Source organism: Toxotes jaculatrix, chromosome 9 (genome assembly GCF_017976425.1).
Source record: "Toxotes jaculatrix isolate fToxJac2 chromosome 9, fToxJac2.pri, whole genome shotgun sequence".
Taxonomy (NCBI): Eukaryota; Metazoa; Chordata; class Actinopteri; family Toxotidae; genus Toxotes; species Toxotes jaculatrix.
The window spans coordinates 19,781,554-19,803,694 of record NC_054402.1 but is presented as its reverse complement, the minus strand read 5'-3'; the positions used below and the strand labels follow the sequence as shown (position 1 = coordinate 19,803,694).

The 22,141-nt window shown below is 42.4% G+C and overlaps 3 protein-coding genes across 6 annotated transcripts; 1 reads left to right on the top strand and 2 right to left on the bottom strand.

Moving 5' to 3' along the window:
* The first annotated feature begins 3,443 nt into the window (after nucleotides 1–3,443).
* On the top strand, nucleotides 3,444–8,605 carry LOC121186855 (sodium- and chloride-dependent GABA transporter 2-like). Its single transcript, XM_041045716.1, has 12 exons — nucleotides 3,444–3,558; nucleotides 3,791–3,878; nucleotides 4,012–4,144; nucleotides 4,244–4,378; nucleotides 4,747–4,850; nucleotides 4,970–5,094; nucleotides 5,867–5,979; nucleotides 6,064–6,201; nucleotides 6,469–6,571; nucleotides 6,748–6,848; nucleotides 7,060–7,230; nucleotides 7,985–8,605. The coding sequence occupies exons 1-12, from the start codon at nucleotides 3,459–3,461 to the stop codon at nucleotides 8,090–8,092; spliced, it is 1,419 nt and encodes a 472-aa protein (XP_040901650.1). The 5' UTR covers nucleotides 3,444–3,458; the 3' UTR covers nucleotides 8,093–8,605.
* Nucleotides 8,606–8,788: 183 nt separating this feature from the next.
* Nucleotides 8,789–15,455, bottom strand: si:ch211-132b12.7 (uncharacterized protein LOC564531 homolog). 3 transcript variants are annotated; one of them, XM_041045714.1, is made up of 5 exons: nucleotides 15,190–15,455; nucleotides 14,809–15,024; nucleotides 12,554–12,733; nucleotides 11,551–11,750; nucleotides 8,789–11,091 (listed from the first exon to the last, which is right to left on the bottom strand). In XM_041045714.1, the coding sequence occupies exons 3-5, from the start codon at nucleotides 12,723–12,725 to the stop codon at nucleotides 10,051–10,053; spliced, it is 1,413 nt and encodes a 470-aa protein (XP_040901648.1). In that variant the 5' UTR covers nucleotides 12,726–12,733; nucleotides 14,809–15,024; nucleotides 15,190–15,455; the 3' UTR covers nucleotides 8,789–10,050. The 3 variants fall into 3 exon arrangements, with proteins under 3 accessions (XP_040901648.1, XP_040901649.1, XP_040901647.1); XM_041045715.1 differs by lacking the exon at nucleotides 14,809–15,024; XM_041045713.1 differs by lacking the exon at nucleotides 15,190–15,455 and having other exon boundaries at nucleotides 14,809–15,138.
* A 632-nt stretch (nucleotides 15,456–16,087) lies between these two features.
* Nucleotides 16,088–20,250, bottom strand: LOC121187510 (cyclin P). Of its 2 annotated transcripts, XM_041046779.1 has the most exons (9): nucleotides 20,025–20,250; nucleotides 19,482–19,607; nucleotides 19,103–19,178; nucleotides 18,577–18,752; nucleotides 18,134–18,232; nucleotides 17,404–17,559; nucleotides 17,174–17,332; nucleotides 16,846–17,024; nucleotides 16,088–16,586 (listed from the first exon to the last, which is right to left on the bottom strand). In XM_041046779.1, the coding sequence occupies exons 1-9, from the start codon at nucleotides 20,076–20,078 to the stop codon at nucleotides 16,418–16,420; spliced, it is 1,194 nt and encodes a 397-aa protein (XP_040902713.1). In that variant the 5' UTR covers nucleotides 20,079–20,250; the 3' UTR covers nucleotides 16,088–16,417. The 2 variants fall into 2 exon arrangements, with proteins under 2 accessions (XP_040902713.1, XP_040902714.1); XM_041046780.1 differs by lacking the exon at nucleotides 19,482–19,607.
* Between the last annotated feature and the right edge of the window lie 1,891 nt (nucleotides 20,251–22,141).

Below are 22,141 nucleotides of genomic sequence, written 5' to 3'. Positions count from 1 at the left end.
GAACTTGATTTTTTTTTTTCCACTTGCAACTTCCATGCTTTGCCTCCCTCATCCTTAACATCAATTTTACACCGAATATATTCGTGCCATGGAGTGATTAATGTAGAGACTACTTTTTCAATCAGGAAATAATGGGGAACTACATAAATATACAATGTAGTGTAAAGTAATGAAATAACCGTGATGCAATCAAAAACATATTTGATTCCTAGTTAAAAAGGGATTTACAACTTTAGCCTTTCCTTGCAGAATTCAACTTACATAAGAAAGTCAATACTTGATTTGCAACTTGGACTTTTCTGATCAGTTGTTTCATTTAGAGACTGAAGTTCATGCTCAGGGTGGCACGGTGGTGCAGTGGTTAGCACTGTCGCCTCATAGCAAGAGGGTTCCAGGGTTTGAATCCCGCTCTGCGGAGTTTGCATGTTTGCGTGTTTCCTCCCACAAACCACCAAAAAACATGCACATTAGGTTAATTGGCAGCTCTAAATTGCCCCTAGGTGTGAGTGTTGCAATTGAGCCCTGCGAGCCCTGCGATTGCCTGGTGGTGGAAAGACTATGGGTGAGAGGTGGACTGGACCGGAGCACCTCTCACCCATAGTCAGCTGGGCTAGGCTCCAACTGATGGATCAAGAGGTATAGAAGATGAATGAATAAATCCACGCTCAACCAGGAGATAATTTACAGTTTCACTGACAACTGATTAACTGATCAGTTGCTCATTACACGATGAAGTAAAGGCAACAAAAACCTGGACACGAAGCAGCAGCACTTAAGAGGAAGATTGTTGCCAGACTGAACTTTTGGGTATGTTGAATTAAAAAATGTGCAACAAAATACGAGTGCAAGAAGAGGTGGAGGAGAGAGGACACTGGGGCAGTAAGGTGGAGTTTCTCTTGGCTGTGGCGGGAAATGTTGTCGGCCTGGGCAATGTGTGGAGATTTCCTTACCTCTGCTACAAAAATGGAGGCGGTAAGCAAATGTGATGCTCAAGACTTGCTAACCAAAAAGTTTAGCAGAGATACGCACTGTTGTGTATTTTGTAAATTCAGGTGCATTCCTGGTGCCGTATCTGGTGTTTGTGGTGACCTGTGGGGTACCCCTCTTCCTGCTGGAGACTACCATAGGCCAGTACACCCAGGAGGGCAGCATCACCTGCTGGAGGAAGCTATGCCCACTGGCAGAAGGTATACTATTCAGGACCTTAATAACTGAGTCGAGAAACATAATAAAGGCCGCTGCTTCCACACAGGTGCACCGAATGGTACAATTAAGCAGTTAACATCCAGTGATGCGCTGTGGCATGTATAAAAATGCTGAGCAGGCCCAGTTGATTCTGATTTTGTATCAAGCTGGTAAGAGGAAGAAGAGGGTAGAGCGTGTTTCAATAGGAACAGTGACTAAAGTAAGCATCTGCATTTAGATCTATGGCAAAGACGTCAGTAAACAGGGCTGGAAATTGTGGTTGACATTGCACATTTGATGACCATGATTGCTTGTGCATTAGGACGGCATGTCAGGAAAAACAGAAGAGCAACTCTTCCTCAGGTGACTGATAACATCAAAGCAACTCATGATCAGCAAGAATAGTGTGGTGACAGTTACATAGAGACGTGTGTTGTCCCTTTAGAGCAGAGGTCTCTAACCTGTTCCACAAAGGGCCGTGTGGCTGCAGGTTTTTGTTCCAACCAAGCAGCAGCACACCAGACTTGACTCATTTAATCAACTGATCTCAGTCTTCAGACAGTTGATTGGTCAAACTGTGTGCTCTTGATTGGTTGGAACAAAAAACAGCAGCCACACGGCCCTTTGTGGAACAGGTTTGAGACCTCTGCCTTAGAGGGAAGAGTCACAGTAAATCAATACCACGTTCTGAGTGATCACTTTTAACCAGCGATTAAATATTTCTATCCTGATGGGAGTGGTCTCTTCCAGGATGACAATGGCCCCATCCATGGGCCATGAGGGGTCACTGAGTGGTTTAATGAGTATGAAAAGGATGTGAGTCATATGCTGTGCCTTCAACCCATTTGAACACCTATGGGTGGGGGTTGGGGGGGCAGTAACACATTACCCACTCTGAAACTAAAACTAAACAAACTAAAACATAAATGGTGAAGCACATTTTCTCTTCTATATGAGAGCACTATGATGGTTGTCAGCACAAGGCAAACATTGATGAATATGGCCTCTGTGACCCTTATTCCAAGCTAAAAACATATTAATATTTAAACAAGGGAACTGGGATTTCTTTTCTTTTTAGTTGTTACTGAATGTTTATTTTAAAGGAGCACATTTTATAAATAAATCTGTTTAACTGCTTATCTGTCTGGGTAGTGCTGCTGCATATGTTAAAAAAGCTTTATAAAACCGTTTGTGGCTCCAGAATGAATTGTGCAAAGCGTTGGTGTGGGCTGTGAAAGAAATGAGCTTATCCTCACTTCTTTCTCAGGCTCTAACAGATAAGAGGAGCAGGCTCATATCTGTTAGAGGCTAGTGGCTCAAGGCAACTTTGGCTGGTACTAGCATGACACACCTGAATCGCTCACCAAAGTGTTGCCACAAAAGTGGCAGTCGAGTAGTATTGTAGATAATGTAGATGCCAGGTTTTGAAAAGGAAGAAGTCTATTGTGAGTCCAAAAATTTCTTAGAATTGCAATGCTAAATCGGAGGAGGAACGTTTCTTACAACAAAGATTGAATCTATGACAGATGATTGTCAAAGTTATTGAGAGGGACCTGGATGCAGACAAAATGGCGAACCTCTGCAGACTGCAGCTGACAGGAAATCACGTGACCTTGGCAGAAAAAGTTGATCTTCTTCATGTCGTTTTTGCTTGAATTAATCTGCATGTGCGTAGCTCAGTTGTGGCAGAAAAGATGAGAAGTTGTGAGGACTTTACTATTAAGTAATTTTCTGTCAATCAGACTTTAATTTATCAAAGAATCCAGCATTATGCAAGTATATTGATATGGAGAAAATACATTTGAAAATGTTAAGTGACTCCAAGTGTTCAACATTAGCAATATTTGTCTCAATCTTGCCAGTAATATAAGCACTGTTTTCATTAGTGTAACTTAAATGAATCTTGAGTTTAAATGATCTTAAAATGGATATAGTACTGTTGAGTACACACTGGCCAAGCAGAGGCCACCACGGCAAGAGGGAAACAGTTTTAACATTTCAAATGAATAAACTTTAGAAACGATAAAGAGAAGACCAACTTACTCTGCTGAGGACACATGATTTCCTGTCAACTGTGGAGGTGCGTCTTGCGAAGGTCCGCCATTTTGTCTGCAGGGAAAATTGGGTAAGCAGTTTTACTAGTAAATTTGGTCTGTGGTGTTCCCATGGCCCTGAGCAATAAGAGGTTTGGGTACTGGATTAAAAGAGGTTTTTGTATTTCTGACCCTGTAGGTATTGGCTATGGTGGGCAGCTGATCCTCCTGTACAGCTGTATGACCTACATCATTATTCTGTCCTGGGCTTTGCTCTACCTGGTGTTCTCCTTTAGCTCCCAGCTCCCCTGGGCCAGCTGCAACAACTACTGGAACACAGGTAAAATGGATACTGTTGTTTAGCAGAGGACATATTAATGTTTGCATGATGAGTGAACCGACTTGTCCCTCTCAGACATTTGGTATGACAATAAAAATAATAAAACATTTTTTAAGACCTAACCCTCGCAGATCCACTGAAAAACATTTATGCATGAACTGATGGAATAAAACCACAGCACATCACGGCATGTGAGTTATTGTCTGAATAATTTGTCTCACTATCCTTTCAGATGACTGTGTAGACTTTTCACAAAGAAATATCACCATCCAATGGACCAACCAGACTAACTCAACCTCTGCTGCCACAGAATTTTGGGAGTATGTCCATCGTTAACAAACTAAGCCTCCAGTCTAGTTTTCATGTTCTGAATAACTATTTAGCTAACATTTTGTGAAAGATAAAACAGTGATCACTAAAATAATTTGTTCTTGTTTATCTGTTTCCTTCTAGACGACGAGTGCTGGCTATTTCAGGGGGGATTGAGGAGACAGGCAGAATCAGGTGGGAGGTGCTGTTGTGTTTAATTGTCATGTGGATCATCTGCTACTTTTGTATCTGGAAAGGAGTCAAATCTACAGGGAAGGTATTTATATGAGCCCTAAACCATGGTAAATATGTATACAGTACATTTATAAGTGTTACATTTGTTTTGTTTTGTTTTTCTTTGTTTTTCTTTCCCCAGGTGGTTTATTTCACTGCTACCTTCCCCTATCTGATGTTGTTAATTCTTTTGGTCCGTGGACTCTCTCTTCCCGGTGCTCTACAAGGAATAATGTTTTATCTTCTGCCTGATCCCTCACGACTCACAGACCCTCAGGTAGGAGCTGAAAGTTACAGATGGGAAACAAATTAAAAGGAACTGATACCAAAGTATGTTATTAATGGGATGTTCCATCACGAATCTTCAGTAACATCCTCAGTGCTCCTTGTCATAAATTCTTCTTCTTTAAGTATTGAACTCTGCTGGAGGGAGGAACACCATTCTTCCAAAAGGACTTTCTCATATTTGGTGTTTTGTTGATGGTGGTGGGGAACGCTGCCTAACACATCACTGCAAAGCCTTGCATAAGTCTTTAACCACCTAGAGGTTTTAGGGTTAGAGGTTTTGCCTTTAATTTGTCAACTTTTTATGTATTGTGACAGTGTAAGTGGACAAATGCGCTCACTGTTGCTTTGTTGGGGCAGGTGTGGATGGAGGCTGGGGCTCAGATCTTCTTCTCATACAGTGTGGGTGTGGGCTCCTTAACTGTGCTAGGCAGCTACAACACCTACAACAACAACTGCTATAAGTAAGTATTTGTCAGTGTGTGATATGGCTCAATATTGGGTTTCTTCTGAAATCAGTTTTTCTGACCAAGAACTGTGCTATGAATTCACAGAGCATGCACCCTGTTTTTATGTTTTGCAGAGACTGTCTGTGGCTGTGTTTTCTGAACAGTGGTACTAGCGTGGTCGCTGGGTTTGCAGTCTTCTCAGTACTGGGCTTCATGGCCAACGAGCAGGGCGTTCCCATTGCAGAAGTGGCCGAGTCAGGTAATGAAGGCCACCATAGATCTTCAGAAAGATGCAGCCTAAATTCAGCCAACTTGTTACAGTATGGTAACCTGCTGTGTCACTGCAGAGGAGGCCTCCACTCTTAGTTTAGACAAACAGTAGCTTTAATTGAGTCTATCCATTTTATGTAACTTTAAACTTTTTTTTAAGTAAAGGATCTGAATACTTCTTCCACCACTGGTCCACGACGGGTAGAATCTTTGCTGCCATCTCGAGGACAACCACAGACATTACAAGCACAGTTACTGTTAATCAGCTAACTGACAGTCAGCGGGACACTGCAGTTTGCAGCCTGCAGCATGTCCAGGCGTCCCAGCAGACGCTGGCTGGCGTAGACTTTAGATAAAATTCTGCACACTCATTCATTTTTCATTCATGTGCTTGTGGTCAGGCCCTATAACTCTGCTCATGTTGCTTTACTCTCATCTCTCTTCTCCTCCCTACCCAAATATTTACATTACAAACACAATCAGGCAGGCTCCATATCAGTACCAGCTACAGTGCCTTCCCTCGATCATCAGTAGACACATAAACAAAAACTGCAAGTGATCACAAAAATAAAAGAAAGTTGTCCCTCGGGCCCTGTTGTTCACAGCGACCTCTGGTGCTGTCCTCTACTGCCATGTTTCTCCCGTTCAACATTTGGTCCTTCCTGGTGTATCTTAAACCTCTTTGTGATTTCCAGTAAGTTATCCAGAGGCAGTTAGTAGAAGGAGACCAGTCTAGAGTCCATTCTGATGTTGTTTTCCAGGTCCAGGCCTGGCATTCATCGCATATCCTCAGGCTGTAGCCATGATGCCTCTGCCTCAACTGTGGTCCGTCTGTTTCTTCGTCATGCTCATTCTCTTGGGTCTGGACACACAAGTAAGATGCTGATGAACTCTTTTTTAGAAGACCACATTTCCATTTGGTAATCTACTTATTCTGTCTTGTTTGTTCTCTGTTCAGTTTGTCGTCATGGAGGTGGTGATGACGTCCATCATAGATATGTTTCCCACTGTAATGCGCAGACCAGGCCGACGGGAATATTTCCTCCTCCTCTTCTGCCTCATGTGCTTCTTTTCTCAGCTTGTCATGATCACTGAGGTCTGTCTCACATCTGCATTTATTATTTATTTCTCCAATATGGCAGTGTGTTGCTGTCAGACTATAACAAGTTTTATGTCACGATTTTGTTTAATCATTTAATCATCTGTATAAGAAAGTGCCCTCAGGTTATTATGGCATCTGATAACAACTTATAAGTCGGTGTATTATGATAATGTAAAAGAATAGGCTAGAACAGGGCTCCAAACATCTGAGGTTGACACTGACAGTAAAATGTCAAATAAATGTCTCTGCTGTTGTCTCCAGGGAGGGATGTATGTGTTTCAGCTGTTTGACTACTATGCTTGTAACGGAGCCTGCATCCTCTTCCTCTGTGTGTTTGAAACCCTGGCACTGGGATGGATATTTGGTAGGTGTACTGTTTTAAAGGAATAATTCCTGTTATGTCCCATCATAACTGTTGTGGCTTGAGCAACCTTCAGGAGTCTCTGATGGTTACCTGGCAACTGGTCTTGGCTAACCCCCCCCTCCACACACACACACACACAATTGTATACTACTTATCCAACCTCATCTTCCATCAAGGGGCTGAGCGGTTGTACGGCATCATAAAGGACATGACAGGTGTGCACGCCAACCCGTTCTTCAAAATCTGCTGGCTCTTCCTCACACCACTGGTCTCACTTGTGAGTCAGACTTTCAGTGTTGCATATGTGCATTATGAATTTCCTCACAGCCTTGGTCCTTATGCCCATGTTCACCTGAGTATGTCTTTGTACTTTAATGATTTTTTAAAAGTGCCAAATTAATTATTTATTCTGAAATATCCATACAATTTATGTTTAAGATCAACAAAAACAACAAACTACTTAGTGTCTTTTTTTATTATTTTCTCAGGCTTCTTTCATATGTTCTTTAGTGAAGTACCAGCCTCTGACCTTCAATCGCTGGTATGTGTACCCAGTCTGGGCATACGTGTTGGGCTGGGTACTGGCCCTGTCCTCCATCCTACTTGTGCCAGGGTGGGCATTATATAAGCTAGCAACTGGAAGCGGAACCCTCAGAGAGGTGGGACAATTGTGTTATGGACTGTGATTGTGAAATTAAGAAATTGCACTGTGTGTGTGTGTGTATATATAGGCATATATATATATAGGCATATAGATATATAGGCACATATATAGGCATATAGATATATAGGCATATAGATATATAGGCACATATATAGGCATATAGATATATAGGCATATAGATATATAGGCACATATATAGGCATATAGATACATAGGCATATATATATAGGCATATAGATATAGGCATACAGATATATAGGCATATATATATAGGCATATATATAGGCATATATATATAGGTATATAGATATAGAGGCATATAGATATAAAGGCATATATATATAGGCATATATATAGGCATATAGATATATAGGCATATATATATATATATATGCACAAGTCCTATGAAATGTCAGAAAAGATTTTATAGACAAGTCACATCTCAGATCTCCATCTACAAAACAAGCTGTTATTTTTAGAATTATAGTTATCACCTAGGAGGGAGGACCTTTAAATGTTTGCACTGTCAGTTTGTGCCCATGGGAACGATCCAACTGCCAACAGCCGACATGCAGTATTATTTACAGTGATTATTGTGTTAACGCTGCTGCACTGAAGAAATAAACCCATATTATTGTGTACCAACCCATAACAATGTTGTTAGTTTTACACATTTGCTCCAGGTCAATGGGAAGTTTTGGTGTACTTCTGTTGAAAGTGACTGGAGGATATTTATTTCACTTTCTTAGCGTTTCCAACATCTGTGCCAGCCTGACCCTGACCTCTCACTGGCCAAAAACACAGAAGCTGAGCTGCAGCACATCAGAGAAGAAGATCCAGAATGGCTCACCACCTGATATGAAAGGTTACCTGATCCTGAACTCTTAAATGCATAATGGGTCCAATTAAGATCCAGCACTAGGTGGACTGGTTACTCATTGTGATATTACTCTCTCAGCTCTTCTTCAGGGAAGTCTATACTTTTATCTTTTTTTTTTCAGCTGTATTGGGCTGATTACAGATATTGTACTTTTGAAGAAAATATCACAAGTAATATTGCACGCGTTCTGATAAATGGTTGACATAAAACTGATAAAACTGATATTGATATTACGTTGACATTTCTTTGCTGATGAAATGTGAATCTTCTCAAACTAAAATCACCATCTGATACCTAAAAAGTCTGCAAAATTGTATAGTAAAAGTGTTCAAATAATTGTGAAATAAATGGCATCTGTGCAAATGCTGCTGTTTAAATTTCAAGAGATTATATGTATATATATCAAGACATTAGATGAGCAATGTCTCTTGGAAAACATGTTCAACAGTTTCTGTGACAACAAGGTGCTTATAATAATTATCTTCACATCACAAAATCATCCTCTCACTGTGGGATGTTGCCATGCCAGCCGCTGGATTAATTTGGGGTTATATAAACTCACTGGAGGAAAACTGAACCACAATATGAGACTCAATTTAAAAAGATTCATATAACACACTGGAAAAAGTCACATTTATATATATATATATATATATATATATATATATATATATATATCGCTTTATTTAAATACCTTAAAATTATGAAAAAATATGGTGTATAAACCACTTTAAATTTCAGAAAGGTGTGTGTTGCTGGCAGTGCTGTCTGCCAAATGCACGTAAGCACAAAGAAATGGAAGAAAAATAATCATACACACTTAGTCAACATACTTTTACACACTTTTAAACACTGTGAAACTCTCTCAAGCTCAAGCTCTCGATGCAAACTGTGCTCCATCTATGAACAAAACAGATGACCACATAACACCAACAATTAGTTGGTGCAAACAAAAAGGATACTATCGAAACGGACAACAAAGCTGCTGCGTGAGGGGAAATGGCATAACTGATTACCTTGGAGATGCTGTGTTGGATTCATACAGTCTGAATTGCTTCCATTGTCAAAAGACGAGTGCTGTATATGTAAAATGTATAATGATTATAATAACCTGTGATGATGATGTGGCCTGGTAAAGAAAAAAATATCAAGTGAAAAAGAGTTTTTAAGGCTTTGCTGAGAATCATTTGAAATCAAGTCCTTGCAGCAGTCCAGTGTAATGCAGTCTGTGATGTTACAGAGTGATTTTCTCTGCAACACTAAGCTCCCAGTTGTGCCGTGAGTGCTACCAGTTCCTACCTTAAAGTGCCTCTTTATTTTTCTGGGAACCTTTCTGTTCAGCTACGTTGATTTGAAGGCACCACTATTGTTGACTGAAAGAAGTTATAAGAAACCATTCTTTCAACATTTATCTTCAGAAGATAGATCTATTCACATTTTCCCCTGAATAAAGCTAGTCTGCTGTGACAGCAAAATGACCAAACGAACTTACAGTATACACTGAAGCCAAATGCCCTCTTCCCCGTAGGGAAACGCATTGCATTTTCACAGAATCCTTTACGTGGTGGACACGCAGACCCTCTCTTCCTATGTGTGGTTCTATAAAGTCTGCAGTGGTAATGGTGATGGTGCCTCGGGAATGAACTGCACTTTAGTGCATCAATTATGGGATCAGCTTTCAGAAGTCAAATACTTGAAATACGGTGAAGTGAATTAAGCAAACAAAACAGCGACGTGTACAGTAACTTTTAAAATCACGTCATCCTCAGATTGCAGTTGACCTGCAGAGATATTTTTACGCAACCCCTATAAAACTAGGTTTAAACAGCCAGGGATAAACCATTAAAAACACACATAATATCCAAACATGACTACTGGTTCTCCCCTGGCTGGCCCTGAGTACTAGTTCTCCTTCTGAAGGCACTGCAGATCGTGCTAACCGGTAGAACTGTCAGGAGGCATGAAGGTGACTTTCTCTGAGGTTTCCTTGCTGGCCTCCAGCTCCCTGCTTTGTTCTGACTGAGACTGCTCTGATACAGGACAGTTCTGGTTTGGCTCCAGTAAGGCGGTGAGAAGGAGAGACGTTGGCACATTTGATTTCTCAGCAGCTGGTGGCCCGTCGGTGTCACCTGTGCCAATACTCTGTGGCTGACCAGAAGAATCTGGATGAGACGGGATTTGTAAGCTCTGCAGGAGTTTGAGGCTTGGGTAGCTGTTGGACTCGGCCATGGCTCTGTGTAGGTGCTCCCAGGCTGTGATACCGTTCAGGCTGCGGCCGCTGGCGGCCTGGCACAGTAGCTCTGTGTGCTGGCGTAGCTGGACAATGTCCCGCTCAGTGGCATTGCTCTGGCGCTGCAGCTCCTTGGTGCGCAATGTTATGTCCAACAAGCCTGACTGTCTGAGGATTTCTACTGTGTTGAGGAAACGGCGGTGGCGAGTAAAGGTGGTGCTGTTTCTGTGAAGTCCTCTTGTTGCGCGGAAGGAGGAAGTGGTGGTGTGCACACTAGACACAGATAGGGAGCCCAGGCTCGAGGAAGCAGTAGTGGAACTGGAGGAGGGCAGACTATCTCTGGTTGAAGAGGAACATGGCTGCACAGAGGCTGCAACTGCTAATTTGGGTTGCTTATGAAGGTGCTGCTCTGGTAGACTCCTGGTGAGAGATGTGTTATCATTCTTGTCTTCTGTACACACCCTCTTGCTCAGATTCTGGGATTCATCGTTTGGTGAAGGTTTATCAGGCGGCTTCTTGCTGGGGTGTGGCGCAATGCGGGGGTAGGAGTTGAAAATGGGCAAGTATGTACCGTTTATTTTCTTCCCTGTAACGTTGGACTTCCGGGACAAGGGCTTGTGGAGCTGCAGGGTGGCCGGCAACATGCTGGGCTGCTGCAAAAGAATCATATGGGGAGTACCAGAAGTGCCAGTCTCCCTGCTTTTGTTAGTCCAGAGCACCTGACCTCTTTTCTGGATCGTGTCCGGCTGGTGAGATAGGGAGCGTGAAGAAAGCAAAGAAAATACACAAAGGAAAACATTTGAAGGACTGGTATGAGTAAATGTACATTATAAAGAAACACATTTCTACCAAAGCTTTGGCCTTAACCAGGAAAGTTAGAAAATCGTAACAGATCACTGCCACATGTGAATGCCAAAAATGTGACCACGCCCACCAAAATAACCGAGATGCCTTCAAGAGACAAAAGGCAGGTCAGAGTCTTCAGACCTGTGCCATTTTTACAGTCACCCACCCTGAACTCTCTTTGACATTTAGCAGCTCATCAGCTTCGGTTTGCATCTCTGCTCCTGTTGTGCAGTGGCTCTGGGGTACACACTGTCCTGTGAATATCTTAATTCTTATTTTAGTTTCTACATCAATTTTAAGAAAATCAGTAGTGTGTATCCCATTCCCTACGTCAGCGTGTGCACCTACACCTGCCTTACCTGCTTCAGCACCATGTTCTTGATTACGTAGACGGAGGGGGGCTCACGGCCTATTGGCATCAGGGTAGGATTCCCAGGATTTCCTTGCCCACGCTCTTGGTTTTGGGTTGGCTGTGAAGTTTGTGCACACTGGCTGCCTCTGGACTGGCCTTTGTTGCTATGCTGGTCCTCCACATCTGTCTGCTGCCAGTCTGAGCAGTCTGCAGAGAAGACGGAACGGAGAGAACTGAGAAACGCTGAGCTGCTGTGATAGTCACTCATACCATCTTGCCATGTAACACCACCTTGTGTCAAAATATTAAAACATTTACTTTATGTTCACAAAAGGAACGAGAAGAGAGACAGACATCATGTCATATGTTTATAATTTCACTCCTTCCATAAAAACACTCACACACTGCACACACACCCTTGTAGCATAGGATTACCAAATACAGAGGCTAGAATTAGATTCAGGCTTCTCATAGTCAAGTCATACAGCGTTGTTCCTTCAGTAGTTATTCTTACAAAAGTAACACATTTTTCATGTTTTAGCTCTTTTGATTTGAAATAAAAAGTTGGCAATGAGGTTGAAGTGCTGACTCTTTTTTTATACCCATTTTGGGAAAATGCAGCAGGGTAAAGATGACTAGCTGCACCATCACTCTGTCATTCAGTTATAGGCAGCAAAGACTTTGACACAAAACATTAAATATGAAAACTTAATTTAAGTGTTGCTAACTTTCTGTCCCCCTACATTTGGGGAGCTAAGCATGAGAACTGCTACAGTTCCTACATTCTACTGAAATCAAGCATGAAAGTCGACACAGTAACCTCTTTGTTATTGTTCAATTTCAGAAGCATTATGCACAGCACTGTTTGTCCCATCCAGAGTTTATAATTATCCCTGCCTGCACTGACTTGCACAGATATATGGGAGTTTATGGAAAATAGCCGTAGAGAATCAAACTTGGCAAACTGTTTATTCTCTGTTTATGTTTTTGCCACATTTACTTCAACTCACCGGAGAAGCCAGAGTCTTTTTCTGAGCTGCAGTGGGAGCCCCTTCCACTGGAGTCCGCATCTTTAGTATCACGCATCGCCAGCAGAGCCGTACTGTTGTTCTTGTCTTTAGCATTCTTGCTGGACGTAGCACAGGGACTGTGCTCGCTCAAGCAAGGCTGTTCCTTTGGCATACTGGAACCTGATGAGAAAATACATAATGTTAAGACTGTTACTGAATGCGGGAAAATGTGGGCATAAAAACATCATTTCAGACCTGTGACAGACTGATGACCTGCCCAGGCTGTACCCTGCCTATCACCCAGTGAAGGCTGAGACAGGCTCCAGCCCCTTTTGGAGACCAGTAGAGAAAATTGTCTTTACTTATGTTTTTAGATGCAAAATGCTAAAGAAAACAACAAAACACCATCACTGAAAAGTCTTAGGTGACAATAATAACCAAAAACATTATCAGCAGCACCAGTTTCATTTAATGAAAACTGTTCTGTTAATGCTACATTTCTCCTAAATAAGGATCATGTTGCCCCTCTTCTTTCGTCTGTGAAAACATTTGCCTGAATTCTTTCTTAAGCTGTTTGTACGGTCCACTGCACAACAGCTTTAAACCATTTTAGCGGTTTTTCCAGTGTTTTTCTCCATGTGCGTCCACACTGGCACATACTGACAAGTATTGGGGGGGTAACCATGGCAACTTTTGCAAGATGACAGCATGTGCATACCCTCATTAATCCCTTACAGACAATGCCAAACCTATCACTCTGTTTACCCAAATAAAATGCTGCAATTCAAGCTAGCAGGCAGAAGCACGGTGCTCAGAGTAAATTCATGTTTCTACAAGATTGTTACATGTCCAAGTTACTGCTGGGGTTAAATATTAGTTCATTCCTATTTTCTCTCTCACACGCACCTGCATGACAACTATCAGTCTTGACGCCATAGAAACCAAAATGGTGCACCACATGTGTCCTTGGTAATACCTGATAATTAACAGAAATGCCTGACAAGGGGCATTTAAAATAAATACATACATAATGAGGTTTTAACTGATATAGCAATGCATATTAACATTAGAGCATGGTTATAAGGTGGATTAAATACTAATTTGTCCACATATGGTTTGAGTTGACAGGACCCTATTGTTCTATAAACCCTTTGTCTATAAAGAGTTACGATGGGCTGTAAACATAGTTAACCTCTGATGTAAAGCACTCCTAAATTGTATGTACATAAAATTTGCCAATCAGAGAATTTCTTTGCTGTTTTTATAAAACTCTTTTTGTATGTGTTCCTGTGTCCTCCTTGAGAAGATGGCCATTAGTTGCCACTAATGTAACTGATGGTCAAAGTACAGATCGAAAAACAGAAGAGCACGTAGAGCATGAGTGACTGAATCAGCTTGGGAAATTATCAGCCAGATCACCTCTTAAGAGGTGACCCTGCAGGACAACAGATGCTCCCCCGTGACTTCTATTATGAGTGATTTCCTATTATGAGGACGAACAGGGAGGAGAAGTCTTTAGGAGGAGATAAGAACTGACAGCAGCCTTAGAGCTGATGTTCATATTTTGATCTACCCTGCAGCAGCATTTGACGCTCTGCTGGACAGGAACTGAGTATTAAGCTTGGAATGAATTGCTTACTTTTAAGATCGGCTGTAAAACTTCAGTGTAAAGTCATGTCAAGGCAGTTTTATTTTAACATCTCAAACACTGTCTCACAACTTTGTCCCAAGGTGCTTTGCAGTTTGTACAGAATAGGACATCCTCCCTTCTTGCAGAAGACCACCAGAGTTCTCCACCACTGACAAACACCACGTCTCCCTTTTCACATACAATTCCATCAATACAGGTGGCGAAACTTTTTTATTATCATTATTTGTAGTTGTGTGCGCTCAATCCGTGCGTCTGATATTTTCGGAGGGAGTGGTTCCGTGAAGGCAGCACATCTCGCTCTCAGCTGAAACAGCCCCCCCACCCCCAACATGTTATGCAACACTCAACTTTGAGTCCGGCCCTCCCTTACATACACTTTCTCTCACACTGGTCGTAAACACATACAAAAGATACAGAACAGTCGAACTGGCTATAATTTTTTAACGACCTTATGCGTAGTGAAAACATCGACAGCCGCGTGAAAAACGAAAAAAAAGTTATGAAAGAGTGAAAGCTTGAATAGGAAGTACAGAGGTTTGGCAATATCACGTCTTTACAAAGGCAACAGCTTTATTGTGGCTCCTATCTACAGTGGAAAACTTACCTACAAATGTGCAAAAGCCAGTTATTTCCAATTAAAGGTCGTTTTCCCCCTCATGCTTAGTTTTAAGGCGCCGAGCAGCGTTAACGTTAACAAGCAGGGCCATGCCGCAGCTGTTATCAGTCGGAATTACAATAAAAAATGGTTCATTTTCCTCTCTTTGTTAAATATGCCGTGTGATAAGACTACTGTGAGAACGGGGTTCAGCTTCGGAAACGTCTGCCAAGCAAGTCAGAAAAAGACATAGCACATCCGGTTGGTTTCAGTATAAAACGCACAGTTACAAAAAAAGTAGCATTTTATAAATAACACCAACCGGTGTGATAATATTCCGCGCTATGCACAACCATTACCCTGATCTTATATTCCTCAGAGAATACTTACCTGAACGTGGAAAGTAGAAACTTTCACGCTTTTGTTTTGAAACCCCGGTGGCTAATTCTGGCTAGCTTGACGCCGCCGTTTGAAGTGACAAAGAAACGTTAAAAAAAAAAGAGCGTTGAAAAAAGAAACACAAGTAATATCGACACGTAAAAGGCCGACACAATGCGGCCCAGCGATAACACAGTTTAACATGGGGTTGGTTAGCGGCTGACTGCGTTACCTTAGATGAACCCGGAGCCGCCTGTAGGACCACCTACCAGACACAATAAAAACGATCTGTCCGCGAACTAAACGTCCATTGGCCCGTGACACAACTACGACAGCCAATCAGAAATTAATGCACGTGTAGCAGCCGGACAATGGTAGTAGACGAAATTCATAGGCTGGGGAAGAAGGAGCAGGAGATGAACTTCATCTGCAGTCTTCTGTCGTGTTGTTAGGCTTTTATTCCAAACGGGATAAAATGTGTTATCAGTGATAACACATTTGCACCCGTGTGGCCTGTGATCAGATTCCTGCTGTGCAGCTTGATGGAATGAAAGCCTGCATGCACAAAACTTTGCTGCACGTGATCATGTACAGAAAATTAGTTTCAGAATATGCAGGGTGTGCATTTGTTTCTGTACACAAGAAATACTCGGGATATAAAGTTGTGGTGTAGCAGCTGCCTCACTTTTTTTTAAATAGAGACTCCTTTAAGCCAATCAGCTGTGTCAGCATGTTCAGCCATGTGAGCAGGAGTGGCCAACAATGCAGCGATGCAGTCAGACTGTGGCCCCGCTTTCATGTAGGACTGTGGTTACAGTCTGCTGTCATACCTTTGTGCAAAATAAATGGCTGAAACGCTTTACTTTGCAGCAGACACTTTATTTTTACATTAAAACTTCTCAAATAACTTGATCGACAGCCCACATCCTCTCCACAAATGACAAGACAAGGACACATCAGTACAGTTCAAATATTTTCTAAATCGGCTGCAAGATAAGATCATAAAACGGGTGTGCCTCTAGGTTTGGCTAAATCACATGCATGCTATGTGCATGGAATTCTTCGTCAAACAATGTTTGGCAACAAATCTTTCACACTTCTTCCTCGCCCATTTCCATGGTAATTCCTCAGGATCCAGAGGAGCTTGGATCACACAGGAGTCAAGTGGTCAAGTTATACCAGTCTAGTATTTCTACCTTGACGTTTTGGGATATAATGAAGTTCCTGTGAGTTAGGTGCATCAAGTGCATATGCCCAGCAGGGCAGAGGCGTTCTTTAGACCTGGGTGTCTGCTGACATGCATGGTCTCTGGGGAGGAGAATTTAATAAAAGTAGCACAGGTCTCTCGGGTGTTGGCCTTGGTGGCTGCATTGGCCAGAATGTGCATGATCCTCAGCAGGGCAGTCTCACTGAAAACCACAAAACATACAGATGTCAAACTGAAAGTGAGGATGGGTGGTTACTTATAAAAAAAAAAAAAAAAACCTTGGTAAGGTTTGCAGCAGTTGAGTTAGAAGCATAGAGAAGGCAGAGCTCAGTGTCTACAGTGCTAATGAGGCCACATCTAGGGCTTTTAAAGGACATTTTGGATAACTGGTCATCACAAGATAGCATGTGATACAAGACAGCTGGAGAGGGGAAGTGCAGCTTAAGAGTCAAGATACAAACCTGCCGACATGGATGCTGGAGGCCAGACACCAGGCAGCCTCCCCCTCCGGTGTCGGGGGCTCCTGCAGGACTTGGCGGGACAAGCAGAGGGCCGCTCCTGCCAGCTGCACCGGCAGAAACACCGCACACTGGGCCTCCAGGAGAGACAGCTCCAGCAGATATCGAGCCATCCACACCATCTGGTGGCGCAGATGACAGGATGGGATGAAACTTGAGACCTTCACTGATACTTGTGCTGAGGATACTTCTATTAAAAGTATTAAAATGGGGGAAATGGCAAGAATGAGAAATCAAACAAAAAAAAAAACAGCCCACAATGTAGAGATACCTTAGCACTGCAGCGAGCAATGGAGGCAAAAAGGAGAAGGAAATGAAGAGGGGGACAGTAGGACAGATCAAACTTCAGCCCACACAGGACTTTGCGCTCCATTCGCAGCAGCTGATGCTTAGTGTAGGTGTGGTCCATCAAGTAGCAGAGTCCAGACACCTGGAAGAAGCAGCACAAATATTTAACACACTGTAGCTTTTGAGGCTGGGGGGAGAACTGAGCCAGCGTACCTCAGGGAGGAGACACTCCTCTTTCTTTGCGGCAAGGAAGAGGCAAACCATGCCGAGGAGCTGCAGATTGGCAGTGGTCACCTTGATCAGACGCAAGGAGCAGTTGAGGAGGTGTATGGCCAGATAGAGGGTCTCTTCCTGGAAATGCATCATCTCCTGGCAGGAAATAAACAGGGCCTTCAAGACTGAGATCTTATTTTAGCTTATATGTTGGTCACATTAGAAAGTCCTCAGCCAAGAAGCAGTATGAGACATAATCCACATTTTTGTAATTTTACACATCAGTTTTGTAAAGATTAATCAAAACAAATGAGATATAATGTGTTAATTAGGGAGCTTTAGAGACACTGATTTTCTTACCATCGGCTAGAGCCAAGATCACCCTTTTCCACCCAATTTCCTCACCTCTTCTCATCTAACTCTCCATAAAAATTTGATTGCTGTGTCAAAGTCTGTTTCCCCATTAGTTTATCATCACCTGAGCTCGCATGCATCCCTAACCCCAAACAGTCTTGGACATAAGAAGCATATTTTATGTCAAATTGTTCCTTTAGCTTAGCCTCATTGTCAAAGCAACATGGATGTGATTTTATTTTTTCCTGGCAGGCCATTTAACTTAGCGTTGCACTATGACAACCAAAACAAGCATATGATCTCAAATTAGCAGAATATGTAGATAAGCTTTGTTTTTTTCCGGAAGGAGTAACCTTGTTTTAACAGTGAGACTCACGTGAACTTGAATGAGCCAGTCTACCAGGACAGCTCGAGTGGCATCTGTGAAATGCTGGGGCAGGTCAGCGCTGGGAAAAGAATTCCATGTCTGAGATCTCTGCAGGGTGACAACAGGAAAAAACAGGCAGTGTGCACATGCGCATGCGCATGCGCACACGCACATACGCGCACACGCACATACGCGCACACACACACACACACACACACACACACACACACACACACACACACACACACACACACACACACACACACACACACACACACACACACTAATTAATTAAAGAGCAACATTACGATAAGTCTTACAGATTGTCCCTCTTGTACAATTAGTGATAAGGTCTGATTGCAGCGCATTTTGGGGAAATTGTTCCCTTCTTAAAGAGAAAACATACAGCAATATGAAGCAGTTTAGTGGCCTCTTTTCTCATGATGTCTCACCATCATGTCCAAGAACATGTCCCAGGCATATGTCCGGTCCCATATGAGGCCCAGTTTCTCCAGAGCTATCTCTACTTCACGGCGCAGCAAGCTGGGCACCAGCGCCTGCAGGCTGTGAAGACCCTGCAGCCCGTGAGGGTAAAGGAGCACAGGCTCCTCCACACACCCATCTACATCTACACAGGATGGAAAGGAGGACAAGACAATGTAATGCAACACACAAGCAGATGGACTTTCCACCTGTTCTTATCCACTGTTCCACTATCACTTTATCTCAAACTAGCTGAGCACTGACAACTTGTTTTGCCCTAGTGAATAAAAATACAGCTAAGAAACCCCAATTTTCCTCCAGCAAAATGGCTGCTTAAATTTCATTTAACCACTTTATGGAAACAATCCACAGCACAGCGTCCGTCATTCTGATAATTTCGTGAGAGGTGTAGACATTGTGGTTATTCCCACACTAACGTGCATTTTTCTTTGGAGTGAAAAGAAGTTAGAGAACCTTTGGTTTTGATTACAGTACCAGCTGGGTGTGTCCGGCTGTCTTCATGGAACCCCATGATGATGCCTTCGCTGGTCTGCATTGATAGGCGCCTTTCCTGCAAACAGACGACACCTTTTACGTCAGTGTAAAATGCACCTGCAAGTGGAATTGTGACAGAAAAAACAAAGCAATGCTCCTTGCTGATGCCAGAAATTTACAGCGAATGCAACTGCTCATATGTATAGATGTGCATGAGCAATGGGCAGCCTCTTCACATCCTGACATTACTCTGCTAACCACTTAGTCATCACGTAAGACTAATATGCTGAGAAAAGAACTTAAAACAAGACCAAACTAAGATGACAGAGACACTGTGGTATGCTTTGGGTGAGGATGATGAGCAGGACAGAAGGCGTACCCATCTGCGTTCTGGCTCCACTTTGACAGGGGCCATCCTGGACTCGTCCACTTCCACAGGCTGCCAGCGATCTATAGGCCCACAGGCATTAGCCCAAGTTCTTAACGGGGCTCGCCTCTCATCCGCCTGGGGGGACAACAGAAACTCTGTACTGATCCTGGACACTTAAAAACTACAGGTCCACCCATTTTTATGACCATAATTGAGCCCACAAAAAGGTCTAATGTCTTTGAGTCACAATAAGTTATCAGTGAACAGTGATGCCAAGAAATTAACTTGATCAAATAATGATCTGTTTAGCATGACTCAAGGTCCTACTGCAGCCATCTAATCAGGGACTCCCTGGCACCTGGGATCATGACACAGAAATGTAGCCTGCTCCACTTCAAAGAGGACTGACACATAGTAGGAAATCAGTTTTTAAAAATAAGTTCAACATGATTTAATTACTGAGTTTTCCTCTGTTAAATGCCCCAACATAGTTTAATTTGTTTAGAAATATGAGTAAGACTGAGCTGTTGAGCTCACTGTTCACATGCTCACCTTCTTGTGTAAGTCCAGCAGAGGCTTGGAGTCGGAGAAACCGGTCTTGGCCATGATTACAGCCGGAGACAGAGTTCCCGTGCCGGGCCGCTGCAGCTACTTAAACACGGGTGTCGGCGGAGGCCTGGAACAGAGAGAGACGACATACCGCCCGGACAGCCGCTAATAAAGACAGGTGGGCCGCACTGATTGGGGTGGAGACACCCCAAGAGAGGTTAGAACGAGGACTTCCGGTCGACGCTTCGAATATAAGCCGGGTTTTGATCAATCATTTCATTTATATAGTTTTTTTTTGTATTTTTATTTATAGTATTTTATTTATTTATTGCGTTGAAGAGACTTAAAGTTGATTTTTAAGCTTTAACGTGAGGTGCGAGTGAAATGCCTTGACATGCATCACAATACAGCAATATGTCGTTTACTCGACATTTAAGATTAACTGGAAACATCTTAAGGCATCTCAAACAAAAACTTCACACCTATTTAAGTGCGGGCACATAAACATAAATTTTTTTCGTGTGGTGGATTGTTTTTGTCCCCCCTCATTTGCGTATTTGGAGGAGACACAATAATGGTAATATTTTCAAAAATAATAAAAAATATATTAAAACTATTTACTACACCTTAAAAAGTACACCCTGGTTAAATCAACAGCTCCCTGGCAATGTGTCACAGTCAGGGCTGTACTCAGAGTTTTACTGTTATACTGAAGTCATACTGAGTCCAAAGTCCCAGACTGCAACTGCACCTGTTCTTCTGTTCTTACAAAAAGTTTGACTTTCTTCCAAAAAAAAAAAAAAAAAAAGTAAATAAAGTAAATAATTTTCCCCCAAACATTTTTCTGTATTAAATGATTAAAATATACTATATTTCTATGCCTTTTACACAGTACCCAAAATATTATTCTGGTGGAGAAATTACTCATTAGTTTGTGTTTCTGACCTAAAATTGTCAAATAAAAGAAAAATTTAATATTTTGGACCAGATTTATAAGAACTAAAACTAAATTCTTCCCCAAATATCAAAACCCTGAATTCCTTGAAACAAGATGAGGGGACATGATCTCACTGTCCTCGGTGCTCGGTGGTCATTATACACATACACTGTGAGGACTGAGCAGGTCAACAGTGTACACTGTAAAATGGCACAAAAAAGACACACATGAGTTTTATTCAGTAAAAATGTTTACTGGCACATTATTGTTGCAAATGTTATAAGCTACCATATTGTAGCAGGTATCACCCGTTACATTGTAAAGTCTTGCAAAGGGGGGGGGGGGGGGCTGAAAATGTCTACCAGGACAATGTCCTCCCCTTAAAGATTGCTTTTTCCCCCCCATTGTCCTCTGAGCCTCAACTAACAGCAACAAGCAAAAGAAAATCTCGTTACACCAGCATCAGGTGTGACATTCGTGACTGTTGATCACATTCAAATATACAGAGAAGCAAGGTAACCATAGTAAAGCTGCAAATCAAACACTACAAAGCCACAGGCCTCCCCTTCTACTAATGCTGCATTCATCATCAAGCTTTTCTATTTTTTTTTTCTTTTTTGGTATTTACACAATAGTGAGGAGGCACTTGTTGTGCCTGTGTATGCCTACAGGAGAGGTCAGGGGTATTAACTTGCATGTTTAGCTGTGAAGCATTGCTTAAAGCGTGGCCAGCAGCGAGGTTCAGTGTATGGCTTCACAACCAATATTAAAAAAGTTCAGCAGCACCCCCTTATGGCCATGATAGCAATGAAGGCAAATCCACAGTGGTGTCCATCAGTGCAGTGGTTCTGATATCCGGTCCTGCTCTTTCCAAAGCAGGACACTAGGCTAGAGTATGATGGCTGTGCCTGAGCCAGTGAGAAGAGGTGCTGGAGTTGTGAACTGTAAATCAAAGCCACTGATCACTCTATCATCTGCAGGAACTGGGGCCACCTGCCGCTCAACGGTGAGTCAAAACCTGCTGCTTTTCTGTGTCTTTCTCACCACGTTCACTCAGACATCTCACAGGCACCCTCTGTCACTCACACAAACTTAAATAAAAAGAAATTAAGGCGTGATGTGTGGGGTATCCCAGTGAGTGCTGATGTTTTAGAAGAAAAAAAATGACTGTTGAGTCAGTGCT

Coding starts and splice junctions, on each gene's coding strand:
- LOC121186855 (XM_041045716.1), top strand. CDS start 3,459: ATGACCTACATCATTATTCTGTCCTGGGCTTTGCTCTACCTGGTGTTC. Junction 6,572..6,747: donor GGCACTGGGATGGATATTTG/GTAGGTGTACTG, acceptor TCTTCCATCAAG/GGGCTGAGCGGTTGTACGGC. Junction 6,849..7,059: donor TCACACCACTGGTCTCACTT/GTGAGTCAGACT, acceptor TTATTTTCTCAG/GCTTCTTTCATATGTTCTTT.
- si:ch211-132b12.7 (XM_041045714.1), bottom strand. CDS start 12,725: ATGCCAAAGGAACAGCCTTGCTTGAGCGAGCACAGTCCCTGTGCTACG. Junction 11,751..12,553: donor AAAAGACTCTGGCTTCTCCG/GTGAGTTGAAGT, acceptor TCTTCTCTGCAG/ACTGCTCAGACTGGCAGCAG. Junction 11,092..11,550: donor AGAACATGGTGCTGAAGCAG/GTAAGGCAGGTG, acceptor CTATCTCACCAG/CCGGACACGATCCAGAAAAG.
- LOC121187510 (XM_041046779.1), bottom strand. CDS start 20,078: ATGGCCAAGACCGGTTTCTCCGACTCCAAGCCTCTGCTGGACTTACAC. Junction 18,753..19,102: donor CAGCCGGACACACCCAGCTG/GTACTGTAATCA, acceptor CATCCTGTGTAG/ATGTAGATGGGTGTGTGGAG. Junction 17,560..18,133: donor ACTGGCTCATTCAAGTTCAC/GTGAGTCTCACT, acceptor ATTTCCTGCCAG/GAGATGATGCATTTCCAGGA.